We start from the raw sequence: 27248 nt of genomic DNA on the forward strand, positions 1-27248 counted from the left end.
GGGGGACAGGGAGTGTACCAGACACTGGAATTCTGGTTGGTGGCAGCGCTATCAAATCTAAGCTAGAAATTAAGCTTAGAAGGGTACATGCAGGTCCCCACTTTCTGGACGCTAAAGTTCAAAGTGGGAAAAATACCTTGACACTGTGGGATTTGGTTACTATGGGATCTGGTAATTCTGAGTGTCCAGTGATTAAGGGGCTGGATGCTACAGGGAGATAATTAGAGGACTTTTGTTTGGAGCATACCTATTGCTAGCCTAAATGAGAGACAGGGGGTGCCTGTGTGGGCTGAGAGGGGAGTGCTTGTGCTTCCTGTGTCTGGAAAAATCAGGGAGCTGGCCCTTGGCAGATACAAGCAAGGCTTCCTCATGCTAAGAGCAGGTGGTAGGGAGGTGCCTCACAATGGTGACCCCTGAGAAACGTCACAATGATCCTGTGCAGAAATACCTACGTAGGGACCAGAAAACTTCACGAGGGAATTTCTTCTATCATTGAGAGCTGGGAGAAGAGCATTCTTACACATTCCCTTGCAGAAGAAATGTGAAGTATTATTAGAGATGCATTTGCTACTACTTCAGGGTTAAGGTGCATTCTGAAATTGGCTTAAAAATAGGACAAATTCCTGTTTTCCTCTACATAAAGGTGGCTCTTTGATCTGAAATTTCAGGCTTTATACCCTGCCATGCAGTTTTTAATTTCTTTTCATACATTTTTAATATGAATTGTCTGAAATGGGCTGTGTGGCTGAAATTTGTCCATGGTGGTCTGTTTTTGTTATTTTAAAAAGAAATCTTGTCTATCCAGCCCAAAATTGATTTTTGAGAGAGTAATCTTGATTGGATCTGGGGTGATGGTGGATTTTAACAATATACATATTTAGGATCATTTTCAGCCATTATTTGTCATAACTGAAAGATCCTTTTAAGAACAGGAAATTTACACTTTGCAAAATCACATTTATTACAATACTGCCCATAAATATTTTATGTAATCCTTCAGCATATATTGTCTTCCCATCTATCTCAGGCATTAGATCATTTTTCCCTCCTTCTCTGATGTATCTCCGCTTTTGAAACACCTATTAGTTAGGCAGGTTAAATAGGCAATGTGACTCCTGCAGAAGACAGCAATATCACATGGGTACGGTTGATTTCCCATGTTTTCCTGATATTCTCCAAACTGCAAAGCTTTCTTTGATTGTGGGTAGGATTCTTAAGGGACCTCAGAATTTTAACTATGTTTTCTCAAATAGAAGAGGCTCTAGAGGGTAAACAGTTACACCAACTAATATCTGAAACCTGTACTGAAAGAGGAGAAGTGACTTTTTGGTTAAAGACCTTTTGAAAAGGTGAATTCTGCAGTTCAGCACTAGTTATTTCTTCATTCGTTCTACTCAAACAATGCATAACACTCTGTTCATGTGACGTCCCCTCACAGTGTATCCACGGCTTACCAATAAACAGAAGATAAACTCCCCTACGTAACACAGTCGGCTTTTTGGAATAACAGGTCAGTCAATCAGACCCTTCACAACCCCCAGGATTTCTTTCCCATCACAGATGACAGATATCATTGCCATTTGCTTGGGTTATACTGTTTCATGCAGAGGTGTCAAACACATGGCCTGTTCTGCAGCTCAGATAGGTCAAGGAGGGGCCAAATGTGAGGAGCTGAAGCGGGAGCTCAAGCTTGTTGGGACAGAATCAGCTAAACCCCTTTCTCCTTCTCCTGCTCCCAGCCAGCCACTTTCACCTTTACAACATTTGGACTTGAGCATCCTTCCCAGCCTCTCTCTGACCCCATGCCCCTTATATATGGCAATATACCTATCTCACAGAACTGAAAGGGACCCTGAAAGGTTGTTGAGTACAGCCCACCTGACTTCACTAGCAGGACCAAGTACTGATTTTTGCCCCAGATCCCTACATGGCCCCCCTCAAAGACTGAACTCACAACCCTGGGTTTAGTAGGCCAATGCTCAAACCACTGAGCTATCTCTCCCCCCACCCTTCTTCCCCACAGTGTAACAGGCTTGGGGGAGTGGCTGTTTCTCTCCTGCCTCACCAGTTCCTGCTTCTCCAAACATCCCCACCCCATAGTGTAGTTTCTTTTTCTCACTCCCTCACCCTATCTGCTGCCACTGCTAAGTCCTGAGAGTCCAGGCTCAGAGGAGCAGCTGCTTCTCTGCCCCTCCCCTTGGTTCCTGCTGTCTTCAGAGAATAGAACCTATGGGGCAAGTGCCCAAAGGGGATGAGTGAGATGAGAGAGAGAATTCACCAAAGTGGGAGGTGGGCATGGGGACTAGTAATAAGGAGAATGCACAGAAGGCTAAGTTAAAGAACAGAGGAAAGGAGATTGCATAAATGCATTTACTTAACAGATGCTAGTTGAAAGGGTAACTTAGCCCTTGCAGAATGAACTGACAGCCAAGTCTTATGGCTTCATAGCCATAATATACTGAGTTACCAGATGTTGTTTGTCTTAGTTGGCATCTTTAAAGAAGTCTGACCTTCTTCAGATGGTGTTTCATAAAGGGGATGAGAAAGGCCAGGAATCTATTTGCACAAACAATTACACACACACACTTCTCTAGACCTGTTAGAAATACAATGTGTACACTGCACAAGTTAAACACTCATTACTCTAATTCTATGCACAACTAAAGCAAAATTAACACTACGCACATACCTGTTCTTCATTAGACGCACTTCTCTCTTTCGTGCAGCTTCCTCTGCTGGCTGGGTAGGAAGTGCTGGGGAGGAGGCCATGACCACGCCAGGTGCAATGGTGCTGGTGGGTGCTGTGCGAATCTGGTAGGTCTGCACATCTCCTGAGGCAGCTGAAAGTGAAGTATAGTGTTAGGTTACACAGCACTAAGAGAATCCTGTTAAAACACCGTGAATAATACCTAGTCACCAATCTAAACAACCAGATAAAACGAGGTGATGACTCTAGGCTACAATATAGGAGGGATTAGCATTATCTGGGTTATCAATGGTAGTTCATTCCTAGTTTAGTATATTTATGGTTGCAATCATTCTTGCTGAAGAGGGCTTAACTTGTGTCTGACGACTAGGTTTATCTGCAGCTGCTAGTCCTACTGTACATTTTTCTTCCACTGGATTTCTGACAGTTCTATTTTGTGAACAGGCTAAGCAACCATAAATCTAGCAAGGTAAGCAGGAAATAACTTTTACGATCTTCCTAAGCAAACAGTACTTTTTAGGTGAACTCAAATGACTAACTGCAGATGCGAACTGGTAATTGCATGTGTAACTATCTGGGGGTTTTGTGCAGATATGTAGGATTTGTATCCATAGCAGGCACATGTGCAATTTAGACACTAATTGTTGAAACACAGCCCATAGCACAATACTATTTCTTTAGTATGATCAGCTTTTATTTACTTGGGAATCTATTGCATTTTCACTATTGCTTGAAAAAATGTCTTTTTAAAAAAATATACATGAAAGAAGATCAACAAGACATATTTTCCTCACACATATACATTAACCTTAATGTACTAATATTCATCAAGGCTTGAAAGTCTCTTCCTTGAATGATGTGAACAGAGTCAGAGCAAAATCAGAGGCATCTTTTTTTAACCATGTCTGTTTTATACTGCCAGAAAGAGCATTAAAAAGGAACAGGGATTTCTAACTGGAGAGGACAGTAAATTACTAGTAAAGGAAAATTCCCCTATGGAAAGAACATTGTGAATAGATCTCTGCCCAAAGAACAGGAAAACATTCCTAAAACTTTACTTCTAATTTATCATCATGGCAGATAACCACTTGACAGAAATTAGGAACTCTCAAGAAATTTGTGTCACAGGTTTTGGGGAACAGATAGCAAATATTCTCTTGAAAGAGCTGAAGGAAGTACGGTATGGACAAAGCAAAAGTGAACTAACTTTCAGGAACCGAAATAAAAGCATTTTCTATATCCAAAAATATCTTAAGTTTGTTCTGAGTGAGAGAAAATGTGACATGTTTTTTTCTGGAATTTATTTTATCTGTTTTAGAATTTGATCTGTGCCAAAACTGTTAATTCCTTTTTCTGACATATTTGAGGGAATTATTTTGGCAAGTTAAATTCCCCTAGGACTAAACATAAAATGATGGATTATTCTTACCTTGTACAACAACTTGGTTACTCGGTACAAGAATCTGTTGTCCATCAGTGGTCTGTGCATATTGTAAAATGGTGGTGCCAGGCTGGGTTGCAGCTGCGTTCGTCATGGTCAACGTCTGGAGCCCCTGTACTCCATCTGTGCCGTTGTTAGCCAGCTGTATTGCTCCTCCTTGGGTGATAGCAACTGAAAACAAATACAATAGTTAAACGATTTGACATGGTTATTTACAGTTTACAGCACAGTTACAGAAGAACAGTTTGAAACATCTTGAGTTAAATCCCTTGCACAACTACATACCTTAACATCAGATAGGTCATTGTAACTGTCTTTTAGAAGTGGTCACTCTTCAGCAGTGACCTACTATCATTTCATTCAGTACCTTAAGGTTGCTACCTTTCTGACAGACAAAAATATAGACCAAGAATTGCCTCTCCTACCAGTCACATCCCTAAGAGAAGCTACATCCCTCCCAATGTAGAATTGTATTATTTACTGAGTTGATGATTTTCTTGTTGGCTACGTGCTCTTTTCTCTTTTTTTCCTTCTGCTCCTTTCTCTAATTCCTCTCCTCTCCATGCTTTTCTCTTCAATTTTCACCTTGCTGTGTCCATTTTGTTCTCCAGCATCTTTTCCTGCTCGAATCCCCTTCTCATGCACTGTTTACACACACACATATCCAGTCTCTCATTCCATCTAATAATTTTGTTTCCTCTTCCCTTTCACTCCCTTAATCCACTAATTTCCATCCCAGTATTCAGGCTGCAGGGGGAGCACATCTTACACAGAAATTGAAATTTATTATGCATTTCAAATAAGGTTATGGAAGCCCTGCTTTTTTCTTGTCTATCTGAAAATGTAATTGCTACTTTGTTATATATTATAAGTGTTAAAAAATTTTAAGCCAAAACTACAGAAATATTAGCTAAGAAGGAAAATTCTGAAATGCCCCAATAGCTTTCCTCTCCCAAGAAAGTTTTGAATTAAGCACTCTGATTAATCCCTTTTGTAACCTGGAAAGTAGAACAGGTACCATACTAACAGCAACCAACAGGCCTTGTGAATGTAAGTTATACATTTTACACACCCACAGCTGGAACGTACTTAAAAGTCACAGACCCTAGTATATATATAGTCATGGAACAGGATTAATAAGGCTTCTGACATTGCACAAGAGTCACATTAAATTAGTGTTATATTGACTTCTTTTACCCCAGCCCAAACAGTCATGCAAGTAGAATTTAACAGTTCTCTCTCTTCCAGTCCAACTACCACAACCAATAATAAACGCAACTACGTACTGTACTGCCCGCTGCTGGTTTGGTAGATTGGAGTTGGCACTGTTACAGTGGTGATGGCAGGTGCTGATGTCTCCTCTTCGGACTTTTCTTCTTCAATCCTTGGCACTCCTGGGGCGTCTGAGGACAAGTCATTCAAAATTTTTCTGGCAAAGACAGCGTGTTGTAAAAATTTTAACAAAAAGTGAAAGTAAAATCAATTCTACTGGCTACTTGGTGCTGGGGAAAACTCAAAAGTGCAGCAAATAAGGCAATAAAATACATAGGATGGGAAGAAAAATTAAAGTACACTTTAAAATGATGCTAGGTAACTGTGTTAAAAATGGCACAGGAAAAAGGTGGTGTGGAATCAATCTAGAACAACTTGTGTGTTTCTGCATACTTGGATCTAGAACTCACATTTTCCCTTTTTCTTCAAAAACTTCATCTTTGATACACTTTTTACAAGTTTCCTGCTCTCAGTCACAGAAAGATGTGAAAAAAGAAAGCAAGAGTATTTAAAGCACCAAACCTCCTCACTGCCACCATCCACATCCAGAGGACGTGTTCCTGCTGCAGAAGCCACCAAGGCCTAAAATTCACCCAGGGACTTAAGTTTCAAAAACTTAGCAGAAATGATTGTGAAGTGCAATCAGCTTATGACCTAGCATCTGTTCAGGAGACAAGACTGGGCATTTTAATGAAACTCACACAATTAAGTTCACAGGTTAGGTAATAGTTCTGCTTGAGAAAGGTTTCAGACTTGCAATAGTAAAGGGAGGGAGGAGCAATTTGGGTTTAATTACTGAGTTGGCTTAATTATTCAAAGCCAAAATGGACAAAACATAACATACTGTAGAACCTCAGAGTTATGGACACCAGAGTTATGAACTGATTGGTCAACCTCACACCTCATTTGGAGCTGGAGGTATGCAATCAGGCAGCAGCAGAGAATCAATCAATCAAATCAATCAATCAATAAGCAAATACAGCACAGTACTGTGTTAAACGTACACCACTAAAAAAAACTGAGAAAGTTTAAAGAGATTTGACGAGGTAAGGAAACTGTTTCTGTACTTGTTTCATTTGAATTAAGATGGTTAAAAGCATTTTTCCTCTTCATAGTAAAGTTTCAAAGCTGTATTAAGTCAATGTTCAGTTGTAAACGTTTGAAAGAACAACCATAATGTTTTGTTCAGAGTTACAAACATTTCAGAGTTACGAACAGCCTCCGTTCCTGAGATGTTCGTAACTCTGAGGTTCTACTGTAGTCATAAAGGCCATGGATCTCACTGACTCTGGCTAGAACTGACTGGGATAGATGCTCAACAAAAGAGCTGCCCAAAATGCTTGGGTCTACCACCTGCCCTGTGCTGCAACTGGACTGATAACTCTCTCTACCAAGAATCTGGAGGAGTAGCAAACTCTCTTTTATTGACTGCATGCTCCATTACATGCAACTGCAAAAGGCTTCTTTAGACAACAAGGCAAATTGGCAGAGAATCCTGTGGCACCTTATAGACTAACAGACGTTTTGGAGCGTGAGCTTTCATGGGTGAATATCCACTTCGTCAGACGCAGAGGGTATTCACCCACGAAAGCTCACGCTCCAAAACGTCTGTTAGTCTATAAGGTGCCACAGGATTCTCTGCTGCTTTTACAGATCCAGACTAACACGGCTACCCCTCTGATACAAGGCAAATTGGGATCTTCTTTTGTTTTTGTACGAAGCGCTATTCGTTCTGTTGTGGACTGCACCCCTAGTTCTCATCCAAAAACATTTGAAGAACCCAGGCCCAGATTACACTGAATTTTCCTGCCTGGCTTTGGTAGCCAAACCTATATATTCCTGTATTCCAAGAAGGCTAGTCAATTACCAAACAATTTGAGACAAAGACAGAGATAGAAATAGGGCTTTGTTGTTATTAATTAGACTCTGTTAGTACCCAGGAACCCCAACTGAAGCTCAGCTCCCCATTTTGCTAGGCGCTACACAGACAAGTAACAAAGACAACAGTCATCTCCCTGGAGAGCTTACAATGTAGGCATCGGACAGGTGATGAGACAGAAAGGATGAGACAGGTGGACAAAATGGACAAACAAGATGGGGGGTTGGGAGGATGAGATAATAATAGAACTGAACAGCAGTTATCAGAAAAGCAGAAATTACAGCTCACCACTTTCCTAACCAATGCCAGATGGGCATGGTGAGTACTGTGGCAGAGGTAAAGTATTAAGGAGGAATTTCAAATATGATAAGGTGTTGGCTTTACAAATTTAGATGGGGAGTTTCTCCCATGCACATGAGGTGGTGTGGAAAAAGTGAAAGATATCTGAGTTAAAAATGGACAAGCAAAGTGAAGGTGGGGTCATCAAGGAGCTGGTTATGGCTCCCTGATTCTGTGGGCTGATCTCTACCAGCCCTGTCCCTAATGTAAATTACAACAGCCTCGTTATGTTATCTGAGAACTGGCAGAACACTGCTGTACTCTGGCCCCGACCCTTTCTGTTCAAACATCGACCTTCCGCTGGGTGGGGAGGTGTGTATCTAGCTCCAGTCCCAGACCTGGACTTTAGAGTCCACAATCTGGACCTTCCCAAACCTGGACTTTTGCGTCCTAATTTGGGGCTTACCTGAAACTCCCCCAAGCTCCACTACCGCTTGGATATTCTTGCTGCCACCAGATCAGGAATTGATGGGGCTGATCCCCCCTTCCTCTCTCTGGTGTCCCCAACCTCCCTTGGTGGGACACCCAGATTCCAATCCCTTGGATGCTAAAAGCAGGGGAGAAAATCCCTTCCCCCCCTCTTCCCAGGCTTTGCCTCTTGGTCTAGCTTGCGAGTATCAAGAAACTGGTTTCTCTGCTTCCCAAGAGTAGCGTTCTCTACCCTCAGACAACTGAGATGCAAAATGCCAACAGTTTGGCTTTGCCTTTCCCCGTGCCTGCCTTCCGTGAGGGAGACAGGTACCTGTACAAGGATGATTCTTTTTCTCTTTCCCCGTAGCCTGCTCTTTCCCTGAAAGCAATAGGAAATAGCCACGCCTGGCTTTTCCTTCCCTTTGCCTCCCTAGGAAAAGAAATTTCCACAAGTTTTAAAAGAAAAGTTTATATAACAAAAAGGAAATATAAAACAATAATCTTGCATTAAGAAACTCAAACAGGCTCTTGTTATACGAAAATAGATAAGAAACAGCTGTATTTAAAAGATGGCCGATTAAACCAGTCCAACCAATCCACATACATGTAAATACAACCAAAGCTCCTCATAGCCGAATTGCTTGGGTTCCTTTGTAACTCACAGATGTGTAGGAGACACTTGGAGAAAGATGCAGTAGGAGAAAGCTTGTTAACTCACACGCCGAGAAAACAACAAAAGACACAGCCATCCACATCTATTCGTACAACACAAAAGCTCCTCATAGCCGAATTGCTTGGGTTCCTTTTGTACTCATAGACTTTTGGTATAATATTGAAATAAGAAGGAGTTAGGAGGAACCTTGTTTACTCACAGCCGAGAGAAACAAAAAAGCCCCTCCGAGCTATACAAATTCCTGCCCCTGACTTTTAAACAATCCAGTTCTCTGATTGGTCCTCTGGTCAGGTGTTTGGTTACCCTTTCCAGGTAAAAGAAACTTAACCCTTACCTTACCTATCTACTTATGACAGGAGGCTGGCTGGCATAGGAGCCAGGTACACCAGCTTTACATCAGTTGAGTTTCCTCCTGCCTAAATGGCACATAGAAGCTGGCTTGAGGAGGACAGAATCTGGCCCTAAGTGGCTTCACCAAAGCTACAGACAGAGTCAGTGTTAAATGTGGGATTAGAATGCATTACTCCCTTGTACTCAGTGCTCTGCCTTGTTCACTACACTCTGTTGCCTCATTTTGCTCAACTGCCTTTTCCTGTGGTCAGAGGTCATACTGGGTGCTCAACCGCTCAGCTGCGGACAGCTGACTAAGAGGAAGTTTGTGGCAGATTTAACACCAGTAGCCCTCCCCTCCGCAGCTACAAACACAAGTGGAGCACTTGTAAAATCTAGAAGCCTGCCATCATGGCTTTAATTGCCCCCCAAAGACCCAGAATGGCTATAGAAAGGGACACAGAATAACCTGTGCACTCTAGGAAAAATGAATAACAAGTTCTCAAGCCAGGTGACTGGCTTATATTTTCAAGCCAATTTTCACAAAAAAGGGATAGAAACTTATAGCTGGATTTTCAGAAGTACTGAGCACCTACAAATCACTTTGACATTGAGGGGAGCTGTGACTGCTTATTAAAACTGCGTCGTTAATATGTTTTAAAACAAAAGGTGAAATTCTCATTTTAAGGGCCCTCAAATCAGAGATTTAGTGTGCATATGATTATGGGTCCGAAGGCCAATTCTGCTCCAAAAAAGTGATTCCAGTACTGTCTCCATATCTGCTACTGACATTGTCCCTGCACATTTTCTGAGGATGTGGGGCTCATTCTAGACCTTCATATGCCAAAGTAAGGATACATGTCAGTTTCAGCACACCAAAAAGCATTGCTGAATGGAATTACATATAATCAATTGTTCCACGGGACTGCATTTTAAAAATGAATTCATTACTCAAATACAGAAGAAAATTCCGCCCTGCCAGAATGAGCTGTTCTTTGTAACATTCATGGGCATTTACTAAAGGAAGACATAAATGTCTGATTTAAAGAAAAATACCAGTTGTTCTGCTGCATAAGTGCCTGCATGCAAGTTAGAGATGCCCAAGGCTAGTTCTAACTCACATCCAAGACTTTCCTGCATTTTGAAGAGAATAATACATGTAAACTAGCTTGACTAGGCCACTTCCCTCTCTGCTGGGCACCTGCAGCCTGTTTGGTTATCCGCTAGTTTTCCCCAAGAAGCATGGCAAATTCTAAGAAATACCACCTACAGCAGTTTTAATGAGCCACATAATGTCATGTTTCCACTGGACGTCTAAGGTAAAGGAAAGAATTAAATCTGACTATTGCTAGTGTTTCAACATTAACAACAAACAGAAAAGTTGATTCTACAGAGACTACAGATTTAAATGTTTATTAGAAAATATTAAATAAAGGTGATACAAAGAGTTTGATATGTCAGTCATTGGTCATCGGGGGAAACATACAGAGTATGGGGGGACACTGGCAATTGGTTATGGTTCAGCATATAATACATACAGCCTGTAATGTCCCCAATGCGGGGTGTACGGTTGGTGGGGTCAAGATATAGTAGGGGGGCAGTGAGGGTACATCGCTCATATAGTGGGCTACACACAGTCATAGGTATGAGTAAGCGGGCCGGGTAATGGGGACAGGGTGACCCTCACGTGGTGGAATCCAGATTGGTAAGTTCAGGACTCAGGGGATATGGTTTAGTAGGGGGGTTGTAAGGGTTTCACAGCAGCAACCTGCCTGCACATTTCGGTGGCGCTCCAAGAATTAAATATCTATTTATGCGACTTCTAAGGCTTCTCTCACAGTTGTACCTAAATGCTACACATATAGATTTATTTAGCATTGAACTTATTTCTCAGCTGATTTTCTTTCCTATCTCTCCATAATGGCAGATATTTTTCCTCTTCCTCCTTATCTTATTCTGCTGATCTCCTGCCATCCCACCAGAAACTGGTCATGGAAAGGTGTCACTGAAGGAATATTTTAGTAAAAAAGGTAGATCTCATATTAACTACAGAAACACATTATTTGTCTACCCATTTGTCGAATAAATGCATCAAGCAAAATGCTTCAGCTTTTAACATCCATACCTGTAAGAGGGTCGTCTGGAAAGGATCTCTCTGCGTTTCTGAGAGTCTGTGACACTGTCCACTGACTCCTGTGAATCTTCACTTTCTGCAATAGTGGAGATCTGTAAATAAGAACAGAATAAATTTACCATTGTAAGCAAGTTTAACAAGCCACTTCTACAGTAATAAATCTACCACTGTAAGCAAGTTTTCACAGTATGCAAAAGACATCATCAGTACAAGTACTATACAGGACTTCGACCTCGAAAATCAAAAGTAATAGCTGATCACTGGTTACTGGATACATAGATGCCCAAAGTCAACCATCTAGCTTCAGAAATGTATTTAACAATTAAGTCACTCAAATGAGAGAATATATAATGGGCAAATTATTATAAATAATGGTTCCACCCACTTTTTTCTTTCCATAACTCCTTCTTTCTATCCTGCTTCCATCCAGTCCAAAGAACCAAAGCAAGGTAGGCAGTCAGGTCTGGAGACACAGTAACTAGAAGCAACGTGGGATTGAAAGCAGAAGGGTCTGGAGACAAAGGGAATGAGGAGTGCAGTTGTGACAGAACCAATTATAAAACTCTACAAGGATATGGAGGTCCTGCAGGAGCCTTTCCCGGTTTCATGCTGTATACTTGGGGCTTAAGGCCTCCTGGGTGCCACGCTAAAGGGTTATACAAGCATAGCAGACTGTGAAGTATTGGACTTTAAATATCACCATTCAAAATACATTTTTGTACTTCATCATCCGTTCTGAATTCCAACATGATTTCATCATCACTCTCTTACCTTGAATCACTAGAGCCAGAAACTAGTGCCACATACCACCTGAAAATTGTGCAGCTCCAGATTTCTAACTGGGTAAAACATTAAACTCTAACTCCAATAGTCCGAGGTAGGTAGAGCCTGACAAAAGCATATAACCAAAGCAATGCAAGGAAATAACCAAGATCATTATCAGAATGATCCAATTTTAAAACGTGTCACCTAATTTTTTTTTAAATCAATACTGGTTTAAATACCTCTATAAAAAAAAAAATCTCAATAGTTAGCTTTTAATTTAGTTTAGTTCTCATCCCTGTGGGTTCCCAATGGCCAGAAAATGATTTACCACAGCCTAAATAGTTCCTGCTTCCATGTTCAGCAACATTGGATTTAAAAGGTAATTTAAAATGTTGCTCAGAGACGGAACCACAGTAGAGATTAAGACTAAGGCTTTCTGGACTACTGAAGCCTTTCTCCAAGTCTTTAATAAATTCTGAGATTGGCTTTTCACCCTGTGAATCATAAACTGTATTGTGTTTTGTTTATACAGCATCAAGCAATTATTAAGGTTTTATAAAGTTAACATTCAAAACATGAATATTAAAATCACTTATTGCAACCTGCCAGAGGTAGAAATACACATGTAAACCAATACAAATATTTTCCAAGAAGCAAAAACTTTGATTCCTGAACATCAGCCACATTAATAATTCGGCAATCTCTAAAATTCTTGTTGTTGTTCATTTAAGATACAGAAATGAGACATCTTAGAAGTCACTAAACAGACATAAAAATGGTCTAGTAATGTTAACTTTGCAGCACGTAAAAGCCAGATATAGAAATAATATCAGCAAAAAGCACAACCTAATAGGCTTACCAACTTCTAGAGGGAAATGAAACTCAATAATGTGTAGAAACAAAAAGCAGATAAACCACAAAGAGACAAAAGGAATGGGATAACAAGTACAGTACAGACTTTCCTTTCAGCATATTCTAAGTTGACATGACACAGAACACACATAAGTTTGATTAAGGTGGACTAATAAGGTTATATAGAATGCATGAGTTAGGAGTTTGAAATCCTTTAATACATACCTGAACCGTCTGGACCTGTGGAGACTGAATAACTGATGGCTGGGCTGTCTGAATAACTCCATGGACTTGAACTGTCTGCCCATTAGGCAACTGTACTAAGGTCACCGTTGGGGCAGAAGACGTTGCATGAGCTGTCGGCATAGATACCTACAAAAGAGAGAGAAGGAATATATATTAGATTATTGCAGCATCTCATTATTTGACTACCAAGAACATTCTCAGCAGTAAAAGGATGATGCCTTTTCTCCTAGGAAGGGCTTTGATAATCAAAAATGTTTAAAAGGGACACCAAAAAACAAAACAAAAAAAAACACACACCCCTTCTAGGCCCAACATTTGTCCTAATTTGTAACTTAATCTTCTGAAGAATGTCTCCCTGGCTCTAAACATCTTGTTATAAAACCACTGCCAAGAAATGATGGAAACACCTCTATTTTGAGGTAATGTAATCAAAACCTAATATGCGCCCTTCCCTTGCAGCAATTAAATATTGCCAGAACTGTGAATATTCCTACAGTGAATACTTCCTTCCAAACACTGGAATGGGTTACGTAGGGATGCGGTGGAATCTCCATCCATAGAGGTTTTTAAGGCCCGGCCTGACAAAGCCCTGGCTGGGATGGTTTCATTGGTGTTGGTCCTGCTTTGAGCAGGGAGTCGGACTACATGACCTCCTGAGGTCTCTTCCAACCCTAATCTTCTATGATATGTTGCTGACTCTCAGGCAGAAACATATGGGAGCTAAGCTGAGCTACTTTTGTTTTCAAACTAGAAAATGCAGGAGAGTATTTGCCAACTGTAAAAAGTCAAAATTAGTTAGGGAGTCAAATTTTCAGACTTGTTAGAAACTACAGCCACAAAGTAAATCAAATCAAGTAGCTGGCAATATCCTTTTAAATAAAGCCCACAGACTGACTGTTCAAACGGAGTAACAACACATGCTTTTAATGGAAACAAATGGCTTCCAGGTAGTCATTTCAATGCTGTACTGCACGATACACAACTGAGAGTTAATTTATTGCTACAAAGAACAATGGCTACAATTTTCAAACATGGATGCCTAAAGATGGTTTTTGAAGCTTAATTTAGAGTTTGTCTACATGGTGCAGCAATGCACACTAGAGCAGTAGTTCTCAAAGCCAGTCCGCTGCTTGTTCAGGGACAGCCCTTGATGGGACGGGACAGTTTGTTTACCTGCCACGTCCACACGTTAGGTGGATCGTGGCTCCCACTGGCCACAGTTCACCGCTCCAGGCCAATGGGGGCTGCGAGAAGTGGCACGGACCGCAGGATATGTTGGCTGCCCTTCCCACAGCCCCCATTGGCCTGGAGCGGCGAACCGCAGCCAGTGGGAGCCACGATAGGCCGAACCTCCGGACACGGCAGGTAAACAAATCGACCCAGCTGCCAGGGGCTTTCCCTGAACAAGTGGCAGACTGGCTTTGAGAACCACTGCAGTAGAGGGGTGTGATTTGTAAAGCACGCCAATATGCTGTGCGCTAACTGGTCCATGTAGACCCTGCTGGTGAGCAAAAACGTTCCACGTAGTGCTACGTTAACACGCAACTACTGTACATTGCTGCATCATGTAGACAAGCCCTCAAAGACCCCAGTTTGGAAATGCTAATCAATGTCACTATGTTTAATGGAGTTTTCAGGAAACGTAATAACTTTTGACTAAAAATGCAGGAAAGATTACGCTTCTGTCTTCCACGAGCTTCAAATAATGTCATATAGCAGCATTAATATTTATTGTAACGCAGAACTGAACAAATTTATATCTTGACGAATGAATGATTTTCAAAACACTAATCTCTGAATTTCCATAACCAACAATCCTTTATGTGGAAGCCTTGTTTGACAGAAAATCAAGGGAAATTGCACTTGGACAACCCAGTTGTCTCCCCTTTATTCTCCAAATTTGGTGCCTGTTTTTTTGCTCTTTATTGTGAAGATGGTGTGACAGATCCAAACCAGTGGGTACAGGAGTCTGGTAGAGGGCAAATATACTGGTCACTAGATGAGTAGTTTTCTGTTCCCTGAGTGACTAGAGCAGGGGCTGCACGAGAGTAATCAGGAACCTGCTAGAACCAATTAATGCTAGAACATTAGCAGACAGGCTTGATTAGAACACCTGCAGCCAATCAAGGCAGGCTAATCAGGGCACCTGGGTTTAAAAAGGAGCTCACTCCAGTCAGGTGAGGAGAACCAGAGGAGAGGAAGTGCGTGTGAAAAGCTGGAAGCAAGAGGTGCAAGAGCTGAGAGTGAGAGGGTGTGCTTCTGGAGGACTAAGGAGTACAAGCGGTTATCGGACACCAGGAGGAAGGTCCTGTGGTGAGGTTAAAGAAGGTGTTTGGAGGAGGCCATGGGAAAGTAGCCCAGGGAGTTGTAGCTGTCATGCTGCTGTTACAGGAGACACTATAGACAGTTGCAATCCACTGGGCCCTGGACTGGAACCCAGAGTAGAGGGTGGGCCCGGGTTCCCCCAAAACCTCCCAACTCCTGATCAGACACAGGAGAAGTTGACCCAGACTGTGTGGAAGATCACTGAGGTGAGCAAATCTGCCAAATAAGCGCAGGACCCACCAAGGTAGAGGAGGAACTTTGTCACAATGGCTACTGCAAAGATGCACTGCATTCTTGCAGAGTGGCACTTTACCAATTTCACATGTGCCCTCTGCAGCTGAAACTAGCATGGCACTACTCTTCTTTAGCAGTTGAGGGCCACTTGTGCCATGATGTCAGTTGGCTGGAGGAAGGGTAGTAAACAATCTGGGTGACAAGCTTCTCACGCAGTAGGGTACAAACTTGCAGAAAAATCCTCTTCTTAATGTAATTTTTTAAGACAAATTAAGTTCCATCAACATGTGGCCTTATTAATAATGAATCCAACTGACTAAAGTAGTTCTTGCCAATGAAAGCAAAGCTGATCAACTGAAAGCTGTTCTGCTGTTGAGCTAGGCCAACATCTGATAATCATTTCGGCAGATGTTTCTGACTCATACATTATGGAATCAATTTATCTTATTCAAAATAGCAAGTATAACTTTTCTCTTTACTAGGAGAGCACTCCCTAGCCCTCAACAAATGCAACAAAAAAATTACAGAATCATAGAAACATAGGGCTCAAAGGGACCTCCAAAGATCATCAAGTCCAGCCTCTGCACTGAAGCAGGAGGAAATAAACGCAGACCATCTCTGACAGGTGTTTGTCCAAACTGTTCTTATAAACCTCTAATGATGGAGATTCCACAACCTCCTTTGGAAGCCTATTCTAAATAGGTAAAGTATCCTTATAGTTAGAAAGTTTTCCCTAATATCTAACTTAAATCTTCTTTGCTGCAGATTACTTCTTGTCCTACCTTCAGTGGACAGGCAGAACAATTGATCACTGTCCCTTTTATAACAGACAAACATATTTGAACACTTATCAGGGCCCCCCTCAATCTTCTTTTCTCAAGACTAAACATGCCCAGTTTTTTTAACCTTACCCAATAGGTCAGGTTTTATCATTTTTATTGCTCTTCTCTGGACTCCCTAATCCGTCCCCATCTCTCCTAAGGTGTGTCATCCAGAACTGGACATAGTACTCCAGCTGAGACCTCACCAGTGGCAAGTACAATAGGACAATTATATGCAGTGTTTTACATATTACACCCCTGTTAATACATCCCAGAATGCAACTGCATCACATTGTCAATTTATATTCGATTTATGATCCACTATAATCCCCAGATACCTTCTAGCAGGGCTACCACCTAGCCAGTTATTCCCCATTTTGTATTTGTGCATTTGATTTTTCCTTCCTAAATGAAGAACTCTGTACTTCTTTTTATTGAATTAAACTGTATTTATTTCAGACTAATTCTCTAATTTGTCTAGATCGGGGTAGGCAAGCTGCGGCACGCGAGCTCATTTTCAGCGGCACTCACACTGCCTGGGTCCTGACCACCAGTCCGGGGGCTCTACATTTTAATTTAATTTTAAATGAAGCTACATTAGTAGTTTAGCTATATATTATAGACTTATAGAAAGAGATCTTCAAAAATGTTAAAATGTATTACTGGCACGTGAAACCTTAAATTAGAGTGAATAAATGAAGACTCAGCACACCACTTCCAAAAAGTTGCTGACCCGGGATCTAGATCATTTTGAATTCTAATCCTGTCCTCTAAAATACTTGCAATCCTTTCCGCTTGGTGTCATCTGCAAATTTTACAAGTATGTGAAGTGTTACAAAGAGAGAGTAACATTTCTCTGAAAATGAGATCATGAAAGAATTACATGGATATTATTATTTATTTGGATTGTAAAAGTGATTATAGGTGCACATCCCATGCTCTGGATAGCCAAAACACAAGTTAAAAGTCTTATAATAAAATAACACTGTAGTATAAAGGTACAGATAGGGTAAAGCTAAGATAGTGTGAAAAAATGCAGCAATAGAATTATAACTTACTCAAAGTAACAAAAACATCTGTAAAATAGTATAGTGAGTAACAACTGGGAAAGGGATTAAATACTTATTTGCAGTTTCTCAATTCTTAATTATCTAGGATCCAGTTCTATATTTCTTACTCATGCAAAACTTCCATATGGACTTTACTGGGAATTTTGCCTTAGTAACAAAACTAAATAGAACCCTATTATACAGGTAAATTCTCAGTGTTTCAATGTTGCTAATTACATAAGACTATAATCCCAGTGAAAAGGGTTAACAGTTGTCTATTACAAGGTGTCATGTATTTTTGTAAATATGAAAGTGGAAAATGATTTCATAATCACGCCATAAGACAGACAGACAGAAATTCACAAAATAAAGAGATAGGAGTGAGACGTCATTTTACATACTTTGGGGGAATGCAAATAATTTACAAAGTGAAACTGTTACACAAGGGACTGATGCCACAGGCCACATTCTATACTCATTTACACAATGGAGTTACTCTTGCCAAACATCAATGGAACCCAGGATAGAGCTGAGTTCCCGAAATTCAGAAGATAATTAGGTTTGCATTATTTCTGGCCTCTACAAAGTAACTTTTTTTGAGACAATAAAGGGTCTAACAGTGCCCCAGTAAACGAGAGACAACTCTGCAGAATCTGAGTTTCTGATAATGAGCAAACAGCATAAAACAAAAGGAAGTTTGGAAGTTGCTTATAATTTTTGTTATATCCATCCCTTTTGTTAATTTATGCATTCTCTGCATTATTTAACCATATAAAACAAACCAGTTTGTCTTCTTAAGAGATAACTGTACTGTCATAACAAAGTTCCTAACTAAAATAAGCAAAATCCTGTTTATACAAGTCAGTACAGAAATTCAAAGTTTCAAAGTATCTTTAAAGAATAGCGGGAAGGAATGCTACAAGGGAAAAGTAGTAATTCAAAACTCTGTATCTGTAGTCGCGTTATAAATGGATTATACATTAAAACAGAGATCGGCAACCTTTGGCATGCGGCCTGCCAGGGTAAGCACCCTGGCGGGCTGGGCCAGTTTGTTTACCTGCTGTGTCCACAGGTTCGGCCGATTGCAGCTCCTGCTGGCTGCTGTTTGCCACTCCAGGCCAACGGGGGCTGCGGGAAGCGGCGGCAAGCACATCCTGGCATTAAAACTACTTCAGGCCTAACACAGTCCAATATGATATTGAAGATAAACCAACAAGTGGTACTGTACAACTCTCATTACAAAATTAAATGAAATATACATATTCCCTGTTCTAGACACACATAAAATGGAACATTCTCTCATTTGCCTCAGAAAACAGTTTCCTTCTTAAACCTTATGCATTTGGGAACAATGCTGTAAAAATATTAAACCAAATCACTTTGTACCTGAGCTAATGTTGCAATCTGTGGTTGGGCCTGTACAGTCATCTGTTGGGTTTCTGCCTCTGTAACGGCTGCATCTCCACTCTGCTGGTTCTCTGCACCAGATTCCATGGTCATTTAGTTACCTACAATCACAATGATGTGTGTCATCAGTATGGGTTTGCCTCTTTCATGGCTTACATATCCATGTAACTCCATTATTATCGGTGGAGCTGGTAGCAATGCATATAGTTACTGCAGCCCAACATTTTGTATAATAAGACCTAGTTTTCAGTTGCTTATAATTTTTCTTTTAACCATTCAGGAAGAAATTTTCTGTGCCAAGTGTCTGTCTCAGACTGAATTTTCTGTGAAGTTTCAGTAAAAATAATTTAGCAATTTCTAATAAGACGAAGAAAATATGTTGTTTGCTCCATGTTAAAATATTCTTACAACCATTTTGTTGAGAAGTTCTAGCACTTTCAGGGACTCAAAATCTCTCAGGAGGCTCTCTCTGTTGTTAGTTTTGCCTTTTGTCATCCCCACGAACACCTACCCAAATTTGGCCAAGTTATATAAACCTTCAAAACAAACGGCAGTTTGCACATGCTCAGCGACGTAAGTTTGGCAGCTAAATTCTCTGAAGATTCTATATGAACTATTCATGCTCCATCCCCACAAATCCTATCTGTGATCACAGTGTGCACGGGCCATCACCATGGAGCAACTGAGTACGTGCCATCCCAGGGACTGAGCAGGGATGTTTCCTACAAATCCTGTTCCTGTGGATAAAATGTTACCCACAATTGTGGACAAAATTCACCTGCCAAAGAAAATAAACATAGATAATATTGGAAGTAACTTCCAGAATGGACCAACACCAACATAAGGGATATGGCATGATTTCCAATAATCAACCCATGATATTTTGGAATATTTTTGAAATTACTTTTATAAAAAAGTTAGAAGGCTTTATGCTGTTTTGTATATAACGTGAATTCTCCTTGGCTAAATTACGCATCCTAGACAGCTCTTAATACAATCTTATTTTGAAGCGTTAATTGAATAAGTGTGTCTCAGTAGAACATACAAAATTCAACACAATGAAGTTGCACAATCCCAAAGAGCAAGCATGTAGGGAGAGTTTACTGAAAGTTAAATCTGCACCAATCTGTGAAAGTCACTTTAAAATTGCCTGTAAATACTCAAAAGAAAATATTTAGCATGTAATAAAGAATTGCCTCCAAGTTTAGAGAAGTCTTCCAATCACACTACCTTTCAATGAGCACCTGGATATTGTACAACCTGTCACTTCTTAATGGTTTAAATATTTCATTTGAAATATTATTGTAGAGAAGCTTCCATTTTAACAAGAACTGTGATTCAAAATTACTTTGGAATGTATATTCTTTGCGAATAGGCATTGCTCTCTTTTAAAAGCAATCACTGTCTTTCACATTCATTCTGTTTATCATACTTCAGTCCTGGGTAAAATATGAAATCTCAATGGCTTAGATTAGTGTTACTGCATATCAGACCAATGAAAGTAAACAGTATTAAAACAAGTATCTGTGGAATGATAAGCAACAGTAAGTGTGAATTCTGGACCAGTTTGGCCTCTACTGAATATTTCCAGACCGTTAAAGAAAAAGCTCTATAAATACTGAAAGCAGCAACAGACGACCAACTTTGCATAAACACTTTTGTTTTCTTCAGGAAAAATAGCAATGGAAAGATATAGGTGCCAACTACCTCAGTCATGTTCCATGGGAACAGAGCAAGCCACTGTGCATAAACAAAACGTGGTCATTCCAAAATAAAAAAATATTCCCTCAAATCAGCAACTTAGTTTTAGTGCTATCAAGTACCACATATGTAGTTCCAACATCAGTTTGGAAACGCTTAGAAAAGTCCCTGCTTTGGAGTGAAACTGTAATAAGTATCAGTAATTTAAGGGAACTATAACATAAGAACACTGTAATTCTAAAAATCCAAACACTATGGAAAGGAAAGAAATCAAGGTTAAGTTACACTTAAAAAATATAAAGCACAAAACCCTCTCCATTTTTGGAAAAAGCAAGTTAGGTTCTCCTAAGCATTCCAAACTGCCCTGCGTCCCCTGATTCCAGAATTTGTATATTCCACAGAAGGCAGACATGAGTCTGACAAGTATCACAGCTCACAGATACCTGATATTCTATCATTTGGTAACCTGGCTGTGAATCTTGTAGTTTTAATGTATCTTAAGCAGTTTATACCTTATAAATTTTCATTTGGACTTCAAGAAATACACAGCCTGTGACTGTGCAACCATCATGAACCATGCAATCAGAATCAGCTTGCAGGGGCCACATCGTTGTACATACACAGAATAAAGTTTTCATCTATTAGTATCCACAGGAAGCCTGCCAATGAGGATCAGAACAGTTTAAGATTGGTGCATTGCATCCAATGGCGGATCTGAGGGAACAATACTAGGAAGGTAAGATAAGATTTGGATAGGTTTTTGTGTGTCTGACCTCTAAATAGTGTGATCTTTGGGTTGCTAATAGGTCAGGAGAGAGCAGACTGGAGATACTAGGCCCGTTTGGTTGGCAGATGATGCAGATATTAGTATTTCAACTGTGGGATGTGTAGTACATGGCTGATCTTATCTTAGTTGGAAAATGTAAAGCTTGCTTGCCCAAGAATATTTTACGAACAGAGTTTGAGCATAGACAGAATAATGGGGTTCAGATAAGGTTGTTTGAGACAATTTAACTCATCATTTTGATATATTCTGTAGTTTGTTTTGTTCGATAGTTCACAGTTATTACATTTTGTTTAAAGATAAAACCTTAATTTTAAACTTCCTTCCTTTGTAGTGCTTAATTTTGTGGACTCCAGTGTTTATCTATCTTTAAAGTTAGAAAGATTTATTTACAATCTTAACTCTAACCTTTAATTATGTTTTTTGCATGGAAATCTCTTTACGGTATTAAACAGATATTAAGAATTACTGTGTGACAATTTGATGTACATAATTATCTTCTAAACTAGGAACATATTTGTAGAGTGAACCTTCACAGGAATGCATGCAATAGTTAGCCCACTATCCAGAGCTGTCCTAAACCTTTCAGCCCAAGCTGTTCAGGTGAGGACTTCAGGAAGTCAGCAAAGATTTTAGTCTGCAAGCCACAATGAAATATCTATAGCACACAGAAGTGTCATTCTGGATATTATAATGTCTTCTTTAGACTACGAAGACTTCCTAGTCTTCCATAGGTCATCAGACTTTTCCACAGCATTAAAAGTTCACTGTAAAATGAATATAATTTATATGCATTCTATTCATGGCTTTTCCATTGACTTAATATTTGTGAAACACTATGTATGTGTGCAAGTCTTTTTTTTGGTATGTACAGTAAAGCAATTCTGTGTCAAAGAAGGGAAGACATATTCTTGCTGTCTGACAAACCTTAGCAATGTCTTAATCCAGACTTCTCTAGAGATAAAATCTGACAGATTTTTAAAAACCTATTTGCTAGAATATCACAAATCTTTTTCTTGTTCCATTTAATTTTCCCCAAAAAGTAACAAAAAAACAAGCCCTATGCACTATTACTTCTTATTAGTTGTATTACCATAGCAATCATAGACATCATAACTGAAACAAACTGCAAGTTTGCACTCCATTGCACTGCTTATTAAGGTGCAAAAATGACTTTTGACTTTTGAAACAGTAATCAGTCTATTTAAATTAAACTCAGTTGGTATTGTTCCTCTAAGTCCTCTTGTTCACAAAGTCTACATGCAACAAGAGAGAAAGAACAGACATCCGTAGAAGAATTTGAGTGAGGGTACATATAACATCTTTGTCATAACCTTACAAAGCTTGTATGATCATTTCAGGTTCTAATCAACTATAAACCAGGAATTAATGGAATCAAGTAAGGCAGATACGGACATTGTTGAGAAGCTAGATGATTTCTTTACAATAGTCTTCAACAAAGAGGATGTTATTCCTCCCGCAGACCCACTCCTTTCTGCTAATAAAGATCATATACTACCAAAAACTAAGGTGACAGAAGAAGAGTTGCTGGAACAAATAGATCACTTAAAAAGCAGTCATTTGGCCCAGATCACATATATCCCAAAAACATGTAAGCTCTCATTAAAAACAGCTACTATAACACAGAATTGGAGGGTAGCAAATGTTATACCTATATCTAAAGAAAGAAAAAAAAAGATATTGGGTTGATCCAGGGAATTAGAGCCCAGTAAACTTAACAAATGTGCCCCTAAGTATCCACCTGTACTTCTGCAGTCTCCCTCCTGTACCTCACATTCCCCTGTTCCTCTCAGTCTATTCCTATTCCACTTTGGGTACGTCTTCACTACCAGCCATATCGGCAGGTAGCAATCGATTTCTCGGGGATCAATATATCGCATCTCATCTAGACGCGATATATCGATCCCCAAACGTGCTCCTGTTGACTCCGGAACTCCACCAACATGAACGGTGGTAGCAGAGTCGACAGGGGGAGCCATGGACATCGATCCCGCGCCGTGAAGATGGTAGGTAACTTGACCTAAGATACTTCGACTTCAGCTACGCTATTCACGTAGCTGAAGTTGCATATCTTAGATTGATCCCCTCCCCTAGTGTAGACCAGCCCATATTCTCCTAAGTGCGTCACTCTCCTTGAACATCACATTCCACTCCCTCTCTGCCTCTCCCTGCATCTCCACACTCCCCTACCGCTCTCAATTTCCACTGAATCGTCACAAAAATCAATTGCTGCCACACTCTGGGGATCTGACTTTTCCTCAATATGGCTTCGATGCCCTACTGACAGCCAGAAAAGATTTGTTTTTATGGTTTCTTGTTTTCTACATTAGAAACTGAAGTCTTGTCTCTCCTGGAATACTGTATGGATGAGTAGAGAATTAGTATGATCTTGACATTTCATAGAAAGGAACTCAATGAACTCTGATTAATTGAAATGGGAAGTGTTTAAAACTCAGACTGTTTAAAACTCTTAGCTGTCATTCAGCTATCACACTTCGGAAAAAATTTCTTGTTAAAGATTTAACACCCTGCCCCTTCAAGAAAGGGGTGAACAAGTTATCCCTACATATTTGGAGTCTTCCAGTAAGGTCCCCAACAAAAAAAAGAACATCCTTTGATACATTCCTGATATTTTTAAGGAAATCGTCAAGTAGAAAACCTTTCAGGACTTCTTCATACAACAATAATAATAATAATAAAAAAAGACGTAACTCCCTCCCTACCCATTTCGTACGTCACCTTAAAGAAACTGATACTTAAGACATCAGAAAGCCAAAGTATATTTAACAGAATAAATGTAATTACTATTTCAAGAACCACTGTGTCTTTACATAGATACACAGATCCAATTTTTTGAATCTGTAACAAACTCCCTGGAGTCCATTTTGACCTCTTCTATGTCAGTTGTGTGCAAACATTATTGGCACTCTTTGACATTAGATCGTTTCAAGGATATTCAGGTAGGAAATAATTAGCATTATAGTACCTTTTTGTACTACAATAGCTAAACAAATTTTATGTAGCTCCAATTAATAATTTCACTACTTCATTTTGGCTATCTAAATGACAAACTACCAGCAAAAATTATTGGGGCTACAATTATTTTCATCCTCAATTACAATCTCACAACAAAGAATGCCAGTGTCTGATCTCATCATAAGTACAAAATGTAACATGGGAGCTGTGGAACACCCAAGTCAGGAAATGCCTGTGTAGTTTTTGGCACACACTAACGGCAATACAATAAAATTTTCCTTTAACAGGAAGAATGAGAAAAAGAAAATATACATGCAAGATGTCGGAGTGAATGTTGCCTCGCATTCTTAACTATTGGAATTTCCTCATTTGAATGCTTAAAAATACAAGCAGAACGTTACACTACTATCTAGGATTTTTTAAATTCAAACTGTTTTGTTTTGAGTAAAAGAGAACACGATGGTGATCTAATGGCGGAGTTTATTTCTTGCTGCACACTCCCCATGAACAAATACAAGTGTGCACTTATGGTCTGGTCCTGCAAGCACATACATGCGTGCATAATTTAACTCATATGAGTCATCCCATTGCAAGATATTTGCAGAATCAGGACCTGAACTAGTAATGCTCCTCTTTGATAAACTAAAATTATTCTTTTTGAATGACCAAAGTCATTAGTTTGACATTTGAAACTAGATAAGGACATTTTTTGTGTATTCTTCCCCAAAAAATGGATGTTTAGAATATTTTTAAATGGGCGTTTCCCCTCACTTTTCCTGAACTTATAGCTGAAAGCATTTTCCTAACACTTTTTTTAAAAAGTATTTACACAGACTTGAAGCATGGAATATTCTAGTCCAAAATGTGAATGTTTTGGGAGGCCATGAGCATGTAAAATTCAGGCAAGGAGGGGGGGGAATAGAAAGAGATGTGTGATTTTACACAATTTCTGATTTACTATTATTATTATTTTTTAATTTTAGAAATCCAGGTCTTACCTATCTGCAGCTGGGAGTATGCCTCCTAAGCCAGGCAGACAGATGCATGCTGGTTCTGCTCAAAGTAGAGCGCTAAAAATAGCAGTGTAGATGTCGTGGCATGAGCAGTGGCTTGGATTAGCTGCCAAGGTCCGAGCCCACTCAGCTCCTTAGGTCCAAGCTCAGGTGGCTAGCCGGAGCCTCTGACCATGCCACAATATTCATAGTTTTTAGCCCACTAGCTTGAGCAGAACTAATGCAAGTCTGTCTATGCAGGCTGTAGAAATACACTAGAGACCTAGCTGAAGTATGACCAATGATTTCAGTGGGCTTTGGATTAGACCCTAAATGAGAGATGAAAATATTTTTATTCAACTCTCTTCCTTTTCTAAAAAAAATAACAGCAAGTTTTGTGACCCAGGAACCTCTTGGTGCCAACTGGCAGAAAGAGTGCATGAAGTTTTACAGGCATCCCCTGGGTTGGATATTAGCATAAATCACTAAAGGGTGGCACGTGTGAGGTCTCTAAAGAGAGCCAGCAGCCCTTTGGTTGTAATAATCACTGTAAAATGTATTACAGATAGTATATAAGGAGTTGTGTGTCTCTACTGAAAATGATGCTCTTAAGGCAGCTAACTAGGAGGTGATGTCTCAGGCAGATTCCTTTCAAGCAGGACGTGTGTCTCACAAAGTGTATTGTGATGGGGCAAGCCCAGATGGCTACAGTAAAGTACTGAGGAACAGGTATGTTAGCCCCAGGTTAAACAAATCCCTAGTACCATGGTAACCAAATGGCAGTTGCTCCAGTTAATCAAGGCATCTGGGGCCAATTAAGATCTTTCTAGAAGGCAGTGGAGATAGCTACACTGATTAGAACACCTGCAGCCAATCAAGGCAGGCTAATCAGGGCACCTGGGTTTAAAAAGGCCTTCTCAAAGACGCCCCATTAAAGTGATTCCTCTAGGCATTCATCCTCCAATGTCAGTTTTCCTTGCCTCAGCCAGAATGGCTATGCCGTATGAGCCGCTTCCCATCATTGGCCACGGTTCAGCTCTGTAAGGGTCTTTACGCTAGGTTAACCAGTTCACGCCAACACAAGCTTGTGCCATGGTCTTTGGACAAGCAGGTTGGCTCCATCAGCGCACGATTAGTCTCCTTGCTTGCGAGCCGCACTGCAGTTATGGCTGTGGACGGGCTTACGTCTGACCGTGTCGAGACCTGCTGCCGGTGGGCTGGCCGTAGCTTGATATCATAGCCCGGTAATTCACTAATCGTCAATCGTCATTGTACGTGACAAAAAAAAAACCTTAACCCTTCTCTTTTTTTTGTTTTTAAAATCTCCCTCCTTCTTCTGCCACGTCGAGCGACACCAAAATAATCACCACCTCCTGACACCAGTAATGTGACAATAGAGTTCCCCTTACCTTATGGTGGCGTCCTGTGGATTGCATTATTGGCCCATAGTTTGCCACTCACCTCAAGTGATCTTCCTCTCTGATCGAAACCCACAGTCTGGGTCAACTCCCCCCCCTCCTGTGTTCTGTCAGTAGTCGTGGAGGTTTGGGGGGAACCCAGGCCTGCCTCTCTACCTCCAGGTTCCACCCAGGGCCCATGGGCAATGCCATGCCTTCCTGTATGTAACAGCTGCCTATGAACAGCATACAACTCTCCTGGGCTACTTCTCCATTGGTCTCCTCCAAAGCACTTCTTTATCCTCACCCACAAGACCTTTCCTCCTGGAGTCTGATAATGCGTAATTTGTCTGATAATTCCTCAATCCTCACAGTTAGCACATCCCTCTTCAGTCTCAGCCTCCTGCGCACTCTTGCTCCGCCTTTATCTCACACCTGCGTTTCCTCTCCTCTGGCTCATCCTCCCGCTCTGACTGGAGTGAGCTGCCTTTG

General features: G+C 40.4%; 1 protein-coding gene across 1 annotated transcript in view; it reads right to left on the minus strand.

Annotated features, from left to right (window-relative positions):
* Positions 1-27248, minus strand: part of CREB1 (cAMP responsive element binding protein 1) — a 52948-nt gene that overhangs the window by 6516 nt on the left and 19184 nt on the right. Inside the window, exons 2-7 of the mRNA XM_032765018.2 lie at positions 18865-18986; positions 13029-13175; positions 11178-11278; positions 5435-5577; positions 4137-4319; positions 2690-2840 (exon numbers count right to left, since the gene is read on the minus strand). Of these exons, the coding sequence (XP_032620909.1) occupies positions 2690-2840; positions 4137-4319; positions 5435-5577; positions 11178-11278; positions 13029-13175; positions 18865-18978 (839 nt within the window). The 5' untranslated portion in view covers positions 18979-18986. The remainder of the gene's footprint in view (positions 1-2689; positions 2841-4136; positions 4320-5434; positions 5578-11177; positions 11279-13028; positions 13176-18864; positions 18987-27248) is intronic.

This window comes from Chelonoidis abingdonii, chromosome 10 (assembly GCF_003597395.2).
Source record: "Chelonoidis abingdonii isolate Lonesome George chromosome 10, CheloAbing_2.0, whole genome shotgun sequence".
Classification (NCBI taxonomy): Eukaryota; Metazoa; Chordata; order Testudines; family Testudinidae; genus Chelonoidis; species Chelonoidis abingdonii.